The sequence below is a fragment of the Pestalotiopsis fici genome (genome assembly GCF_000516985.1).
Source record: "Pestalotiopsis fici W106-1 unplaced genomic scaffold PFICI_Scf_2, whole genome shotgun sequence".
Lineage (NCBI taxonomy): Eukaryota > Fungi > Ascomycota > Sordariomycetes > Amphisphaeriales > Sporocadaceae > Pestalotiopsis > Pestalotiopsis fici.
This window is the reverse complement of record NW_006917092.1, coordinates 6119523-6136597: the sequence shown is the minus strand read 5'-3', so window position 1 is coordinate 6136597 and position 17075 is coordinate 6119523. Positions and strand designations below refer to the sequence as shown.

Here is a 17075-nt window from a genome sequence, read left to right as displayed (position 1 = left end):
TTGAACAAACCTCTCGCAATACCCCTTTATCCAGTTCTACAGTCTGGCCTCGGTCGCATTCGAATTTCCCTCTGTCCCATTGAGTCCTACAGCTGAAAAGTCCGCAATTCGAGTCACCTCAGAGTCCCAAAGTGCTGCCAGCACCGTCCTCTTGCCAACCCAAGGAGACCTGGAATGCATGACCGCATAGTTCTGCATAATTGATCAGTACCTAGTATGGAAAGAAAGACAGAAAGAAAGAACAATGAACTGTAAACGCGTACATCCAATAGTACAATGTCGCCCTTTTCCCAGGAAATCAGTACCTGAGACGCTTCGGCAAGCTCTAGCGCGAGATCCAAGTACTCCTTCTCAATCTTTGTATCGTCGCCATATAATGGTGGAGGGTGGTAAGAGTCGTCATCGCCCCGATAGGGCGGCTCCGTGGCTCCGTGATACTTGCTGCGGCCCCAGGCACTTGTTAGGTTGCCAAACCACGTCGTCAATCCCGTGTCTCTGTGGATTCGAATTACTATTTCAAATGTCAGCAAAACTATCTTTTGCGCGTGCCAGGACCTGAAGAGACTCTAACTTGGGACAATATGCGTCACTGATAGTGACCCATCCCCATGCCACTCGAAACGGTTGCTATGTCTTCGCACCTCCTTTTCAATTCTGGACCGTCTCGTCTCAGCGTCGTCTTCAGGATGGACATGTTGACCATACGCCCCCAATACGCTGGTGCCGGTATTCGATGCCACGTCTTCGACACCGTATCGGTAAACGTACTTGACTCCCTTGGCCAGAAGCTTCTGAACAAACTCGGGAGCATGCTCTTTTAGAGAAGCAGCTAGTCCGAGACTGGAAATGATTGGTGTTTCTCCTCCTTGTAACTTATTCAGCTCAGGTGATACAATACCATGTGTAATGTAAGGGGGTTATGACTAACCGGACTCTGGCACATCCAAACACGAGAATGTAAGCCAGGACGGATTGATCGTCGACCAGCCATACTCATTATGTGGCCATATGGGAAGTTCAGGCGGCCTTGACATATCTAATCAACGTGTATTCATTATCATTCTACACGCGCACCGTGGACCTTACCCTTCATTCGCAGTCTTGACATTCCTCGCAAGCACTGTGCGCAATGGAGGCCTTCCTACTTCTTCGTGGGGAGGAAACCCGAAAGCATGTGCAACTTTACTGTAGTCCTCTGCCGTGCAAATGGGGAGACCGCGGATCAGAAATGCGCCCCCATGATGTTGTACTTGTCTGAAAATGTCACCAGAGTCGGAAAGTTGGCGGATTGTCGCTATGGCCTCATCGAGCGTTGGTGTCCACCCATCCGCCGGCCTCAGAGCCAACGGAAAAGACACGCCATGGTCAAAGCCAAGTTTCGCTGTATCTTGCTGACCATTGAAGGAAAAAGCCTCAAAGCGATGCTTTGCCATCGTGGATATAGAATGCGAATTAGTTGTGGCGATTGAAGAAGAGAATGAATTCAACCACCTGCATTCAGCATGTCGAGAGGAATACAATGTGTCTCTCAAACCATATAGCTTTGCCGGTCTATACTGCAGTATGCATCCTGCCCCCGATTGAGGCGCCCACAGGACTGCAAGACCTCCGCATGCGACTGTCGGGAACCTCCCGAAATTCGTCAATCATCCTTGTATTGTCGTCAGTGTAACCATCCCCACAATTACGAATATCGAGCAATACCATTGGAGACTTATTGTCTGACCTGCAAGACCACTGGACATTTTTAAAGGACCACGGCCACCTATAGAGCTATATCGGTCGGCGATGCCTTGGTTTTTAGCACGCAATGCCGTGTGGCTTCCGGGGCGCCAGTGACCTCTCTCAGTCACGAAGTTCCGATTTGGCTCGAACTCTAATAAGTGACGTACTGCGCAACTATTATTGTATATGTAGAATTACTTGCTTATTTTCTTTCATATTACAATATTTGTGGCAAGAAATACTGGAGAATAGTGATGAACAACAATTTTACAATGACAGCTTCCAAAAATGACGCGGCACAAGTACAAACTGAAGAGCCTCTGCCGGCAAGCTCGACCGAAAAGTACTCCTGGTACAGAGGCGTCTTTTTCAATGCAACCGTCGTGGGAATCGCCGCCTTTGCCGCTCCTGGGCTCTGGAACGCCATGAACTCGGTCGGCGCCGGCGGGCAGCAAACCCCATACTTGGTCATGTCAGTCCAGTGCCTCTTACTCTTGAACTGCTTGTTAATATTAGTAGGGCTGGGAATGCTATTTTGTTCGCAATAATGACATTTACCTGCCTTGCCGGCAGCTTAGTGGTGAACAGATTCGGGTACCGGGCCGCCCTGATATTCGGGACCGCCGGCTACGTTGTCTATTCGGCGGCACTCTACACCAACAACCGCTACGGCACGGTCTGGTTCATATACCTGGGATCCGCAGCATGCGGCGTCTCGGCTGGAATATTCTGGGCCACTGAAGGCGCCATCATGCTGAGCTACCCCGAGCCGGAAAGAAGGGGACGTTATCTCGCCTACTGGCTCACGTATCGGAACAGTGGCTCCATCCTAGGTGGCATCATCAACCTTGCCTTCAACTATAAAGGTGCCAGCACGGGGAAACTTGACTGGAGGACTTACATTGTGTTTGTGGTTCTTCGTAGGTCTGGTCACATCTAAGCTGCAAACACTTCATTCTGACAACCGGAGCAGAATGTCTAGGACCGGCTGCTTCGTTCTTGTTTACATCACCTGAACAAGTCATACGAAGGAATGGAACCCGTGTACAGATTGCCGAGCGTATTTCCGACAAGGACGAAGCCAAAGGTCTTTTGCAAGTCGTTCTCCGAAAAGACTTTTTCCTCATGTAAGTCATAGATGCCAGATGCGCGGCATGGGCACTAACATTGGCAGCTTGCCGTACTTTGTCTACGTAACTTGGGAGCTTCCATACATAGGCTCGTATTTGTCATTATACTTCTCGGTCCGTTCACGAGCTCTGGCGTCCCTAGTATCGGCCCTGGCTCAGGTAGTGGCGACATTGATCTTTGGAGCCTTCTTGGACTGGACCAGGTACGACCTCAACAAGCGCGCCCGCTACGGTTACATTTTCATGATGTCTTTGATCGGTGGGTGCTGGATCTGGGGCGTTATTGTCCAAAATCAATACACGCAGCACAAGCCAGCGCTTGACTGGGACGACGTCGGTTTTGGCAAAGGCTGGGCGCTCTACATTTTCTGGCAGATCAACTTTTCCCTCACTTACAACTTTGGCTTTTGGATGATCAGCTTCCTCGCCCGCGAGCCGAGTGAGATTGCTCGTTATATGTCTTTGGCCCGTGGTGCCGAAGCTGCCGGTCAGTGCATTTCCAGTGGGATTAGTTCGACCTCTGCCCCGGTTCGTATTCATCTCGCAACATGCTTTTGGTAACCTTGCGCTGACCCTTTCGCAGCTAATATCAGCATTGGGCGTAAATTTTGCCTTGTGGGGGCTCGCAGTTATCCCAGCTTGGTTCGTGGTCCGACAGATTGGTGTCATCTACCATGGCCCGGAGAAGTCAGTTTCTCCCGAACAGGATAACGATCACAAACTGCAATCACATGTAAAAGTAAGAGGCACGTGATGCCTCACCTCGGGGCTTATGAGTGACCTTCAACACGCGATCGTGAAGCATTTGTGTAGTTGGAATACTGATGAATAGAAATCATCAATCAGTGCCACCAATGCAAAATATTTCACTGTGACTTTTTTGGACAATGGGATAACGTTTCTTTTGATTTTTGTAGTGAGGTTTCTAGATCAACTCTTGACTTAATGCAACTCTCTTGGGTATCATGGGACCAGAAATATGTCTAAAACCACACGTGGCCAAACAACGTACGGTGAGCATGGACGAAATTCATGTATATGCTTTTCCCTCAGTTCTTCATCCCTACCAGTGTGTTCATCTGTGCAAGCCACCTTCTTGCGAATTCTTCCTCGGTGAACCTCATGGAAGAGACTCGTGCCCGCTTTCTCACCGACAGGGGGTTGGGTAGAGACAGGGCCTTGTCATAACCTTGAGCAAATTCAGATGCGGTGGTTGCATGGAAACCTGGCGCTTGTTAGCTTCGCTCTCATGCAAACAAAAAAGACTTCGACATACCTGTGGGTTCGCCATCAACCTCGGTGAAGATATCAAGCTTGGGGCCACCACTGTTGTGCACAACTCCGATGAGACCAGCTGCCTGGTACTCGACGCAGCCGATACCAAAGTGCTCGTTCCACATGCCGTTGACACCAATGTAAGCCTTGCGTAGCCATTGAAGAATATCAGGCCAGCTCGCATCCAGTTGGAATGTGACACGATCCTTAATTCCGAGTTCATTGACCAGAAGACGCAGCTGGTAGACGCGTTTAGAGTCGCTGTCATCACGAACGCTTCCAACAAGCACTAGCCGGGTATTCTTCGATGCCTCCGAGCCACTGTTGACCAACTCGGCAAAAGAGTTTACAATCAAACTGTGATTCTTCTCGGGACGGAACTGGGCAATGTAGAGAAGCGCTTTCTCTCGCTGCTTCTCGCTCTCTTCCGAAATTTCAATCTCCCTTTCCAGCTCTCTGACAGCGCAAGGGGGGTAGACGACAACAATGGGATGTTCTCTAGACCTCTTGGCACGGCGGGGACCCCAGAGCTTCTTAATATGTGCCTGAGTCCACGTAGAGTTTGTCATCACCACATCTATCGAAGCTCCCATCCAACAATAGACAGCTGCAAAGATATTCCAGTAGTATCGCTTCACAAGTCCCTTGAGACCTGCTCCCTGGCCTGCATTGACTCCTCGGCTGCCAAGGGGACTCTCTGGATCGAGCGACTCAATCATGTCCGTCGAAATGGTCGGGTAGTGGACATATGCGCCGGTTGGCATCTCCGGGAAGAGCATCTTGCTTAGTCCAAGAACAAAGGCGTAGCCCATGGTATCAACAAAAATATCTGGGACCAAAAGGGAAAATGCGTCCCAACCGAGAATGAGTGAGCCCAAGGACTGTCCAGCCAAGGTGAAATGGGGCCATGTCGATGCAAGAACGAATCGTCGAGTGGAAAGGTAGAGAAATGTGACAGTCGGGGGATGAATGTGAATACTAAAGGTATTCTGTGGCAATGATTAGCTTAGAAGGGCCTAACTTGTGTGAGATTGAAATACTAACCTCTACCCTCTCAAGAATCTTGTCCTTGGTCACATCATGATCACCAGTGTAGACGACACATTTGGCCTTGGGCCACTTCTTCTGCGTAGCGCGAATGGCTGCCCACAAGACTCTCTCACCACCGCCTCCAGCATTGCAAAAGGGGTGGAAGAATCCGACAATACCATCCCAGTCCGGGTTTCCCTCGCTCTTGGATGTGCCAGCTGTCGAGGGATCGATGTGTTCCCACTCGTCGTCTAGACTGTCGCTCGGCTTCTTTGAGCCGCTCTTTTCAAATTCTTGCTCTTGTTCTCTGGAGAGTCGCTCAATAAGTGCCCGCCGGCCATCTGTCTTGCGTCGCAAATACCATCCAAGACTGGCGCCGATGGTTCTCGAGAGGAAGCGGAAGAAGGTCGGGAGTCCGTAGTTCCAGAACAGTACGGCCAAGAAAGGAGTTAAACCAATGGCAGCTGCCGTATAGATGAGAGCTGAGGATGCCATGATGAGAGAAGGGCTTTGGCGAAAGTCGGCGGTTCGGAGCAGCGCAGAACGCTCATGCGACGTTTCGAGGCTGGAAAGTCGTTCAGGTCGAGGTGACGGTGAATGTGTAAACGAGGGACAGTCTATGAAAGGAAAAAGACAATAACCTCCTGCCAGGCAAAACTGCTGGTGGTCAGTAAGTCAACATGGCCCATTGAAAGGGAAAGAAGCTTGAAGAAGAGTCAATAATTAACCTGTGATCACAGGTCAAAGGGTGAAGGTGTTGCAAAAGAATGGTATACATACCTACAGACCAGATCGACGTTAAACATTGCCAGGTCTCAACGTCGTAATCCGAGACCCGCAGTGCAGCTCACCCTGCAGCGCTGTCGGGGTCCTGGGGTACGTAAATTTTGGCGCTAGCTTCAAGCTTCAAGCTTCAAACATCATGACCACTGTGGCGGCGTTTGCATGTGCCATGTGGCTGTTCGACCCGTTCCAACACATGGAGCTGGGCTGATTATGTACACAAGGTAGAAGATATCACGATTTGCAAGCATTGTTTTACCTTTCTACAAAGCGATAAAGAAGTATTTCTATCACGGAACTTGTTGTACTATCTCGTTATGGACATTCAGAAACCATACAATTCATGCGCCGTCTCCTGTTTTGTAGAAAATCGTTTTGCATGCCTCCCACGCCTTTTCCACTGTAACCGCTAACACCAACCACTAAAACTGCACCCAGACCCGATTTCCTCGCATTGATTGGATCGTGGCCGCACCTGTACCATCCAATGTGAAGATTGAAGCAAAGTCTTTTGCCTACGAGTTGTACACAACAGCAATCGTGAGGATGGTCTGAAATGGCTGCCTCAAATCATCTTATGTTTTCTGTCCGGGCTGGAGCTCCATTTTGCAGAGTTCCGGCCCGTTCGCGACTCGCAGCCTCTCCAGTCTCATCAGTGCTGTTGACATCCCAATCGCCATCTCATCAGCACCGCGCGTATCATCTTTCCCCTTATATCAATGAAGGATGCCAAACTGCACAAGATGCCATTGTGGCCTTGCACAGCATCACGGGATTATCATGGGGCTTGACTATACCCCTGGTAGCCATTGGTGTGAATATGATAACCCGTCTGCCCTTCAACATTTACACCTCGCGACTACTGCAGCGCCGTTCTCAGATTGCTCCTGTGCAGCAAGGATGGTTCATGAAGTTGTGGCAAGATTCAATTCGTGAAGGAGTGCCCCCAGAAGAGATGAAAAAGGAAGTCGAGAAGCGAGCCAAAAAGCAAACCAAAAGGTTGTATCGAGCTCTGGGTGTACAGCAGTGGAAAACGCTCTCAATTCTGCTGGGCTTCCCGTTTTGGATGATGAGCCTCGAAGCGGTACGAAGAATTTGTGGCTGGTCTCGAGGATTACAGGCCAACACCAATGTGGATGGGAATTCAGTGGCCAGTACACCGGCGCTGCAAGCTCCATCAACGCCATTATCGGACACGGCACAAGTCGTGAGCAGCACTTCTGGGAATGCTGCGGCCGTGTCTTCCAACGCAACGACGGTCGCCGACTTGCCGTCGACCGCTGCTCAGGTCTTGGATCCAGCATTGGCCAGTGATGGAATACTGTGGTTTACAGACTTGACAGCTGCGGATCCTTACTTCATACTTCCGACTTGCTACACGGTTCTGATGGTGCTAAACGTGATCCCGAAGGACGAAGTAGCTCGAAGAAAGTTATTTGGCCAATTGTATACCTTGATTAACAGGGACAAGAAACCATCGCAATCGCAAGCACGTCCATCACTCACGCTGGCCGACAATATCGGGGTCGAACCCGACTGGCGAGTTCGACTACTTCGATCTATGATGGTGGCCTCGCCGGCTCTGTTGATCGCCACCGCCAGCTTTCCAGCAGCAATGCATTTGTATACCATCCCTTCGCTGCTCGCTACCATGGCAACGAGGTCAACACTTTCAAAGATTTACCCTATGGAACAGAGAGTCAAGTCCGCCAAGCTCAGAGAATTCTCGGTCATTCGGCCAGCGTTGGCAAAATCCCAGAATCGGTCGCCTGAGAAGCTATGATGATGAGAACGTGATTCCATCCGCAGGGCTTGAATGATCAATCGGAACTAGAGACGCCACCAACATCACAAGATAATCATCCGGCGAGAAGCGCATGTAAATCAATGTACGACAATAGCACGAAGCATGTACAGTATCAAGGTGAATCACTGAAATCTACTTCTAGAAAGAGGGACTCTACACGAGGAATATAAAGAACGTAACGGTGTGCATTTGCAAGCTCATCAATGTACATGAATATCAACCCGCTGGACCCAGAAACCCCTCAAACGCCATGAATGCAATTCCAATCCACGTTGCTCATATCATATATCCCTCGAATCACCCCAGAAAGACGGCCAAGAGAACAATAGTCAGGATTACGGCTAGAATCAACAGTAGACAACAGGCCTTGCTCCTGGCATTCTTTTGGTATCTTGCTGCGCTTCTCAGCTCGTAGTCGGCGCCTCTGGTGTCGTCGCGGATGTTGACAGCATTGCTTTCAATTGTTTCCAACTGTTCGCCTTGCTCGCTGACAATTTGAGCGACTTGACGGAAAAGGACGTTCAAATCTCCAACGCCTTCCTCAATCTGTCGGATTTCCTCCTCACGCTCGGCAATCAAGGCATCTTGGAAATCAACGTCGTCTTGGTTGGCCAAGTGCACCTGTTCTTGCTGTTGCTGGAGCAGCTGGAGTTCATCCTGTTGAGCGCCGCGGGCCTCCGAGGGAGATTCCGCATCGAGCGCCGCCTTGGCCGCGCTGACACTGGCGTTGAGCTTCTCGAGGGCCGTCCTCTGGAGACTCTGGAACTCCTTGAGACTCGCGCCAAACTCGCGTGCAAGCTTTTGCTGGCTGTATTTTTGCGTCGGTGTGATGTCTTCTCCCCACTGTTGCAGCTTCTTGACGCCCTCGCCCACGTCCTTGAACTGGTCGCGGGACTCTTCGAGAAGGGCCTGAACTCGTTCTCGCAATCGGGGGTTATCTTGCCGGGTGCCGAGGCGGTTGATTTCGGTGCGCAGCTTTGAGTTGTTGCCCTGGAGATGAAAGAGCGTGTTCATCAAATCTTGCGACAGGCGACTGAACTCGGGCGAGTCGGAGTAGGCGCCTTGACCTTGACGGCGGGAATTGCCTCTCCCGCCTCCACCAGACTCCATGGACGATAGCTGGTCAAAAGACATGATAGCTTCGGCTAAAACAGAAAATTCGGCAAGTGGCGAAGCGATTTAGTGAAAGTCGAGGCGACGATGTGGTCAATGATGCGACGAAAATGCGAACGATAATAGTGAATGAGATGGTTTATCATCTGCCTAGATTCTTGGTCACGACCTGCCTGCCACCCTTGGCTGATTACGTACATGCTCTTTGGGCCAAAAGGATGCACGCGGCACTCCCAGGTCGCTGCTGCGTGTGCCAAACAGCCTCAGTAAATGCATGATTCGAGCTAACATTCCTTTAAAAGAGCTTTTTGGCGGGGTGTCAATGCCAGCTATGCGCAGCCCCAAGCTTAACAAGCTTCTACGACAGGCGACGAATTAGCGGAGCTTGGACAGTTCAGGCGTCTCGTCGCGTTGCTCCAGAACACCCCAAAGCTCCAAAGATTTTTTTTTAATTTACTTCCGTTGTTGTCCACTTGCAACCCAACTCAACACCACGAATCGACAACAACAAACGACATTGTTCCAGACGACGGGCTTCGGGTCAAGTGTTGAGAGATCTCGGCATATAGGGATCGAACGATCATTAATTCCAACACCCCCCGTACCCGAGCCATGTCATAGCCCCGAAGCGCACAATGACAGTCATTCGAAGAGCTCCATACAAGGACTTCTTGCAGCCTTGCATGCAAAGAAGATTTGCATCAGCGCTGCTTGTCCTGCTCGCCCTTTCATATCTCGAGTCTCTCACTCTGTCCAGCTGGAACTCGATCATTTGGTCTTGGTTTCCCATTGGTATCGCTGGCATCCGTACCATCTTCATCTTTGGAAGTGTTCTCTTGGTTGTCATCCTCCGCATTGCACACCCTCATATCGGACTACGCACAAGCGACTCACCCTTCGACACTTTTACGCACAATGTTTTCTCCCTTGCAGCATACGAGACGATCGTGACATATGCCCTCTCGGCCTTTCTCTTCAGCCAGGTCTACTTGGGCTCTGTCGCGGATCAATCCAACTTGCACTGGATTACATACCATAGCGGCGACCGGGCACGGCTCAATGAACGAACTCTTTTCTATACCGTGTCGATGATTTTGATTGGCGTGGCAGCTGGCTTCCTGCATTTGTTCTTTGATGTTGATCGTGTCCTCTTGGGAACGGTCAAGGAAACAGATGAGAAACCGAAGCAGGAGGATCCATATGAGAAACTACTCTCCAAGGGACCGAGTCTGGTCGTACGATCCGTCACCATCTCGGCCATCGTCGCTACAGCCAGTTACGCGGGCCTATACTCGTGGTTGTTTCGATACACAGCCTGGGGATGGGCCATGTTCTTCCTTCGTCCCTTCTATAACCTGCCCAAGACCAATATTCCGCCCTCCGGCGCGCCATGGAGCATCTGGATGCTGGGAAGAACAATCGCAGCTGGCACTCTGTTGAATGTGCTCTGGCAATTCAGCAACGAGGCATTCACTGCCAATTTCGCAAAGGCGCCCGTCAAGAATGGCCAACCTATCACATCCGAATCCAAGGACCCCAATGGCAGTCTGCTTAATGGGCTGAAGAATAAGAAGGCGAGAATTTCGGTAAGTTGTAGTTGTATCTGCCTAATGCCGCCGCAAGCTAATAACATCAGTCTTTTGCCATGTGGGAACTGGCCTTGATTGCACGAGACTTTGACGTTCGCCGCAAGGCCATCTTTGAGGATATCGATCGGAAAGATGGTCCTATGTGGTCTCAAGTCTACAAGCTCTGCATGGACCCCATCAAGGAACTAGAGAAGCGGATCGACGATTATGGCAAACCACCCGCTGCTCCTGCCTCTGCACCACCACCTGCCCAGCCGCAATCCCGAGCGCGCGTTGTCGAACCACCTGTTAGTGCCAATGTCTGGCAGCCCGCGCCCCCACCAAAAAACCTGCGTGACTCTGTGGGCAAGTTTGTGGCAGAGGTGGCCAACTCGCCTGGCCCCAAGCCTTCAGAAAGTTTGGTTCCCTTAGCAAAGAAGACAGCTGCTGATGTCCGAGATACGCTTCTATCAAAGCAACACCAGGAACAGCTCAGCCGCCAGGGCCTTGTTGGCATGCTGCACTCGCTTCTGTTGATGTTTCCAGTCAATTGGAGATGGCTCTTCAGACATACACACAATAGACGTGTCAGTACTGCTGTCCTAGGTACGCCATTTGGAGATGTCAGCCTCTACGTCAATTCTGCCTTTGCACTCTCAAGACTGGCCGTGGCTAGTTTGACGGAGGATAATTATGGAAATGTTCATCGTGATGTTCCCACTATTATAAGGACCTTGACTACGGTCATCAAAAAGTTGGAGATTTTCCAGGACAACTTCCCAGCCCACTGGACCGATCCCGACAGTGTACGACAATCTGCTAGCGTCCAGGAAGTCCTCGATGCCTTCAAGGATGCTCTGGCTAGAGTCATTACCGCCTTTGAAACGTACAGCTCAGATTTGAAGCTGACGAGGACCGACTTGCGGCTTGCACAAGAGGCAGCGCAAAAGCCGGAACAGGCTCAACAAGTTGAGAAGCAAGTTGAGAAGCAGCCAGCGATGCAGCAGGTCCTTTAGTGGGTGATGCTGGCATTCCAGCAGCCTTTTGCAGTGCCGAAAAGACTTTATCATATCTACATAGAGTTGCTCTTCAGAAATTAACTTCCCATGCCAATGGAATGATGACCATGAATGGTTCTTGTCAATCTGGGTCGCCAAAATCGGCGTCGACGCAGAGACCCTTTCGGCAACCCAACCGAGCTGCATGGGCAAATAAAGTGACCTCATTTTTGTTATTACGGCGTAACCGAGTGGGGCAGCGACCGGCAGCTAAATTACAAGCTAAATTACAGCCTCCCATTTCCGCAGCGATTGGGGGCATTCTTAATCCAACTTCCACCTCCTGTTCATTCTCGTGTTTTGATACCCTCAAGTTTTTAGGCTGATTTTGTTTGTTTGGTTATTCCCACTCTGCCGACCGATCCTGCCTAGAACCTATTCTAAGAACCAACGTGCTCATGATTTATGATATTTTCTACCTGCATCGCAAAGCACCTAGCTTGATATCGAAATGAACCTGTCACCGATATCCAGTACGAGCGTGTGCGACAAATCAGATCGCATCGCATTCAGACGAGCCAAGACGGCCAGAACCCGCCTGTCTACCTCGAAATCATGTCTCCTCCACGATCCACTACGCGAAAGATATTCCACTACATATATAATACCGTCTACGTTGTCTTATGCTTCGTTCTCGCCGCCCTGATCCTCGTCACCCCTGGAGACGCTATTCGACAAACCTACTACAAGACACTACAGTACACTAATATTGTCATCATCGCCATTGCCTATCTGGTGACCGTCCTCATCGTCCTCTTCATATATTCGCTTCGACTCTATGTTACGCGCACGGTGTTGGCCAGTATCCCGAAGAGCTGGGCACCGCTCAACAAGGGCGAGATCAAGAAAAATGTCAGGGAGATGATTCACAAGGACCTTGGCAGGAGTGCCGCGATTGCCTGGCAGGCAAGGCCCAAAGTCAGCTCGGCTTCGTTTATGGACTACGCCGACGACCTCAGCGCTGTTGCGGAAGAAGACGAAGAATACTCGGACCGTAATGAGGATGGATCTGCGCACGCGAAAGAGTCGAGGGCGACCCCGGATCGCCGACTAAAGAGGAGCGATACAATCGAGGAAGAGATGGGTATTGCGCTACCACCGACCAAGCCCGTCTGGGGGCATATCGATCACCCTGGCTGGGGAAGTCCAGAGTCCCCTGATCTCGCCAATATTCAGTACAGTGCGGTCCTGGCCGAGTTGCCCAATCTGATAGAGGGTAAAGCCATGTCGCTTGCGCCAACCTTGCCAGGTTCATCCGAAGAAATGCCTCTACTTGACCCCGAGGCGGTCGAAGCTTTGCAGAGGCAAGCGAATATGACTATGCGCACATACATTGGGCATCTAGTCGACCTTGGGGTTCTCGAGGCATCAAAAGATACTGCCGAGTTCTTAGACGTGTATGAGCGCGCTCGGTTCTCGACCAAGCAAATCCCCGGCGACATGTTTAGGCGCCTTATGCATCTGTTTGCAGAACTCCTGCGTTCTGCGAAATCGTTGGATCGCGGGGTACTCGAAACCATGCGAAGTATGAATGAAATGTACACGGAAAGCAATGCCGGGTCTAGCTTGGATGAACAGAGTTTCTACTTTGCCCAAAGTCGTCATCGCGCAGATATTGATGATGACGCACCTCAAGACACGAGCCCCACGACACCAGCACGAAGCCTGCGTAGTCTTGACAGCGACTCCAGCCCGAGAACGCGGAACAATACTCGGCCTAGCTTGGTGGGCAGGACTTCTTCTGGGGCAAAAAGCAAGCCCGGTCGTTCAAGAACTGTCAGCAGCAAAAGACAGCTTATGAGAACCACTTCTAATATTAGCAGCGTTAGAAGTGGAAGCAGTGGGAATAGTTTCGCTCAGACGCGGAGGCCATATCTTGCTGGTAGTCTGAGCAGCAGAAGTCGCGGCGACAGCCTGAGATCAGGCAGCCGCGGAAGCGATGGCGGAAGTGTCATTCGACTGGCAACACGTGATGATGGGGTTGATTTGCCTTATGTTCTCAGGGTCACGACTACGCTATGAACAGGAGTCGAGGCTTAATGATGCATTTCACGCGAAAGACCGATAATAGCCGATGAACAATGTTCTGGCCTCCGACAATTTGAATAATATGCACATTATATATAGGTAAACCGAGCGTACCATCAGCATGTCAACCATGAATACCCAATGGATACAAACAAATTCATCAGTACTAAGCATCCCGTGCTGTCCATGACACTTCTGGGGTAGCCTGAATGTGAAATCTGAGTATGCTAACCTGCACGATCATAGTTTTCCAAGTCAAGGTAATGAATGGGTGGATTAACATGGGGCTACTATTATATTCAAGACCAGGTTCACAACGCGCCCGACTTTTCATCGGACAGGGTTCACGGTCCCGTATGTACTTGGTACAGGGACGCGTCAACTACGCCAACCACCAATAATCTCATTCCACACACCTGTGTATTTGCCAAAAGCGGTTTGCGAGATGTTGAGCCTCCGACGAAAATGAGAAGACTGTTTTTTTTTTTTTTCCTCACAATTCCATGGTCAATGAAACATGCGGCAAGTCACAGTTGAAAGAATTTTTCAAATCTTGAAATATGTACAATGCATTCATGGGGGTCTATCCAACATATACCATCCAGCCCAGAAGTATCGCCATGATATACATATCAAAAAAAGTGGCTCAGGGTCGTGGCTTCTATCGCTGTTTCAAAAACAAAAATTGTATACAAAGAATCGGAAGTGCTAATGCTCCCTTATAAGGTAAAAAGGCTTATCCGGAAAATTTGGAGAACCCTTTTAGTTCTTGACGACGTCGCGAGCGTGACGGCGCTTCTTGCAGGAAGAAGTCTTGGAGACGGCGGCGGCGCTGCTGGTGCTGCTGCTGGTGGTGGCGGCAGCCTTGGTGCTGGTGGTAGCAGCAGCCGAGGTGGCAGCAGCAGTGGTGGTGGCCTCGGCGGCGGCGGCGACAGTGGTGGCGGCAGCGGAGCCAGAGTCGGCAAAGGCCAGGGTAGGGCCGGGGATGTCGTAGCTGGCCAAGCTGGTGTAGATGTTGATCAGGATACCAGCGTCGTCCTCGGAGTAGAGGGCCTCGCCGAGGGTACCGGCGGGCGACTCGCTGCCAGAGCCAGTAACCTCAATGTTGAAGCACTGGGGGTAGTTCTGGGCACCGTCCTCCGAGCCGGCCGAGTGGAGGGCAATGATCTCGTGGCGGAGAACGTAGTTGCCAGCAGCCAGGGTCGAGGGGATGGTGATGCTCTGGGTGTAGTTGTTGGAGATGAGCTCGTCAGAGGCCCAGGTACCGCCAGAGGAGGAGCCCTCGATGAGACCGCTCTCGGCAATCTTGAAGAACTCGAGGCTGGTCTTGTCGACGGTGGTGCAGTCGCCGTTGCACGAGGCCATGTAGTTGATGACGGGGCCCTTGTGGGAGTCGGGCCAGGTGTTCCACTGGAAGGAGACGGTGGAGCCGGCGGCCGCGGTGGCGGTCAGGGCGGCGTTGCTGCCGTCGCGGTGGCAGATGATGTCGCCCGAGGCGTAGGCGTCGGGGGCGACGTAGCCATTGTCGGTGGCCGAGTCGGACCAGGCGATGCGGTCCACGGCGGGGTTCTCGTAGGGAGCCGAGCTGGGAGGGTATCCCTGGTACTCGACACCGTCAACGGTGATGAGAGAGACGTAACCGTGGGCGGAAACCAGACCGGCACCGGCGGCAAGAGCCAAGAGAGCAGAGAACTTGGAAGAGGCCATTGTGATTCTTTGTATGTTTGACAAGAGATTGAAGAGTCAGGTTTGGTTGGCAAGTGGTAAAAAAGGATCAAAAGCTTTTTAGAGAACTGGTCTCGGACTGTTTTATTCGACTTGCGTGAAAGAATGGAAAGTTTGACTGCAATCAATGCAGGTAGCGAATGTAGAAGCACGAATGAGTGTCTTGAAGAAAAGAATGTTAGAATCTGCTGTGAAGCTGAGTAGAGAAGGAGACTCTTACGACAATGGAGGAAGGATATTTCATATTATATACAGGAGGATCCAGACAGGCTGGGGGGGCAGAGGCTCAGTGCGGCTCTCCATTGCCGAGTAATGACGGTTGATCACCAACAACCCCAGCAACTGGTTTTTTTTTTCTTTCTTTCAACGTTCTATACAACCTTGAAAGGATGGATGGCATCCATGAATCCCTTCATCTCGACAGTGTATGCGATCTTGGCGATGCCCCGCAATAGATTGAAAGGAATAGAGTGCGCGCTTGGCGGTGATATATGACCTTGTTTCAAATGAGTGGGTATTCCGGCCGTTGGGGGGAGCGAGATGAGATGAGATGAATAAAGCGCGGCCCAGGATTATAGTAGGACGACTTGGCCCATGTTCCAGGCAGTTTCAGTCTTTTCCACCAATGGCGACAGACTCTTGGCTCCAAAAAGAGTCGAGGCCCTGCAGCGCATCACCGTCCATGATCGCCCATCATCCCAAGGATCCATGATAGGGGGGTGACAATCCCGTAAAGAACAAAACAAAACAATCTGGCCAGCGAGACAGCCACCCGGACAGCCAGACACACAACCATTCTCAGGCCTACCTTGGTTGGGAACCGCTTCCACTACCAGGAACACACAGACGTCCACTTACCAAGAAAAAGAAGGAAACGGTTCCCTTGGTTCCATAGCGGGTCTCGGTTATGCGGGGACTAGAAGCAAAAGAAGAATGATGCTAAAGGCCAATCAAGTTTAGTGGACATTCAGGGTTATTCAGAGCCGCCCTGAGCTAACACAGCTGAGCCGCCTAAACCGACCAGGGTGCGCCAGAAGTTAATTGAGATGGGATGGATGAATGACGACCCAAAAACCCCCCCGTGGTTCTCGGCACCGCTGAATTCGGCGAGTGGACCGAGGAGCAAGGTCAGACGAAGCGCTTCAGGTAGAGCCGCAATCTAGCAATGACATTATCGGGCGCCAGGGACGCGTCGACTTTTTCTTCATGTTAATGTTCTTTTCTGTCATTCCTAAACGAACAGATGAACCAGCCACCCAGCGTTTACCCATGGGTCACAGAACGACAGGCATAATTGTCCGGATTCGCACAAGCTGCCGAACCTGCCGCCTTGGCATGATGTCTGCATATTGAAAATAAGCCTTTCATATTGCAAAATGCAGATCTGATTTGAGATTATATAAAGTGCTATGCCTGGGTTCAACAGCCCGGACCTGGGATTTTGGATATGAGCCAAGCCGCCCACAAAGTCGGATTTAGTTAATTTCCTTGTTCGTGGGTGTCCCCGGTATCCCATCACTGACTTTTAGTTCTGTATATAAAGAGTAGTGAATTCCCGCAAAACCCCGGAAATAACAGCCATGCATTCGAGGTTCTGGACCTGGCGCCTCTCACCGAGTTAATGTCCGACCTGTGTGTCGTGGCAAGCAATACCAGGGAAGATGTTGATCCAGCGCCAAAAGTGAGGCAACATTTCTTTCCAGAGTATATCTTGTACTCCACGACTTACTTTCTTCTGCGTCTCGGCAACACTTTGTGAACCATTCATGGGCGGCCGAGTGTGCGGATGGCTAAGCGCCGACTAGTCCTGCCCATGTCACTGCCTGTCTAACCG

The 17075-nt window shown here is 51.0% G+C and overlaps 8 protein-coding genes across 8 annotated transcripts; 4 read left to right on the top strand and 4 right to left on the bottom strand.

Moving 5' to 3' along the window:
- Positions 1-36: 36 nt before the first annotated feature.
- PFICI_04032 (uncharacterized protein) lies at positions 37-1433 on the bottom strand (the record flags this gene model as incomplete). Its single annotated transcript, XM_007832613.1, has 5 exons — positions 37-192; positions 264-511; positions 572-865; positions 929-1026; positions 1087-1433. The coding sequence occupies 5 exons, from the start codon at positions 1431-1433 to the stop codon at positions 37-39; spliced, it is 1143 nt and encodes a 380-aa protein (XP_007830804.1).
- Positions 1434-1997: 564 nt separating this feature from the next.
- Positions 1998-3609, top strand: PFICI_04031 (uncharacterized protein; the record flags this gene model as incomplete). The annotated part of the gene is made up of 5 exons (XM_007832612.1): positions 1998-2197; positions 2245-2645; positions 2699-2852; positions 2900-3383; positions 3439-3609. 5 exons carry the CDS (start codon positions 1998-2000, stop codon positions 3607-3609), a joined length of 1410 nt encoding a protein of 469 aa, XP_007830803.1.
- A 295-nt stretch (positions 3610-3904) lies between these two features.
- On the bottom strand, positions 3905-5654 carry PFICI_04030 (GDP-Man:Man(3)GlcNAc(2)-PP-Dol alpha-1,2-mannosyltransferase; the record flags this gene model as incomplete). Its single annotated transcript, XM_007832611.1, has 3 exons — positions 3905-4080; positions 4132-5119; positions 5175-5654. 3 exons carry the CDS (start codon positions 5652-5654, stop codon positions 3905-3907), a joined length of 1644 nt encoding a protein of 547 aa, XP_007830802.1.
- Positions 5655-6762: 1108 nt separating this feature from the next.
- On the top strand, positions 6763-7715 carry PFICI_04029 (uncharacterized protein; the record flags this gene model as incomplete). The annotated part of the gene is made up of 2 exons (XM_007832610.1): positions 6763-7359; positions 7407-7715. The coding sequence occupies 2 exons, from the start codon at positions 6763-6765 to the stop codon at positions 7713-7715; spliced, it is 906 nt and encodes a 301-aa protein (XP_007830801.1).
- Positions 7716-8046: 331 nt separating this feature from the next.
- Positions 8047-8883, bottom strand: PFICI_04028 (uncharacterized protein; the record flags this gene model as incomplete). The annotated part of the gene is made up of 1 exon (XM_007832609.1): positions 8047-8883. The coding sequence occupies one exon, from the start codon at positions 8881-8883 to the stop codon at positions 8047-8049; it is 837 nt and encodes a 278-aa protein (XP_007830800.1).
- Positions 8884-9497: 614 nt separating this feature from the next.
- On the top strand, positions 9498-11446 carry PFICI_04027 (uncharacterized protein; the record flags this gene model as incomplete). Its single annotated transcript, XM_007832608.1, has 2 exons — positions 9498-10448; positions 10499-11446. The coding sequence occupies 2 exons, from the start codon at positions 9498-9500 to the stop codon at positions 11444-11446; spliced, it is 1899 nt and encodes a 632-aa protein (XP_007830799.1).
- A 597-nt stretch (positions 11447-12043) lies between these two features.
- PFICI_04026 (uncharacterized protein) lies at positions 12044-13510 on the top strand (the record flags this gene model as incomplete). Its single annotated transcript, XM_007832607.1, has 1 exon — positions 12044-13510. One exon carries the CDS (start codon positions 12044-12046, stop codon positions 13508-13510), a length of 1467 nt encoding a protein of 488 aa, XP_007830798.1.
- Positions 13511-14278: 768 nt separating this feature from the next.
- Positions 14279-15223, bottom strand: PFICI_04025 (Endoglucanase-4; the record flags this gene model as incomplete). The annotated part of the gene is made up of 1 exon (XM_007832606.1): positions 14279-15223. The coding sequence occupies one exon, from the start codon at positions 15221-15223 to the stop codon at positions 14279-14281; it is 945 nt and encodes a 314-aa protein (XP_007830797.1).
- Positions 15224-17075: the final 1852 nt, after the last annotated feature.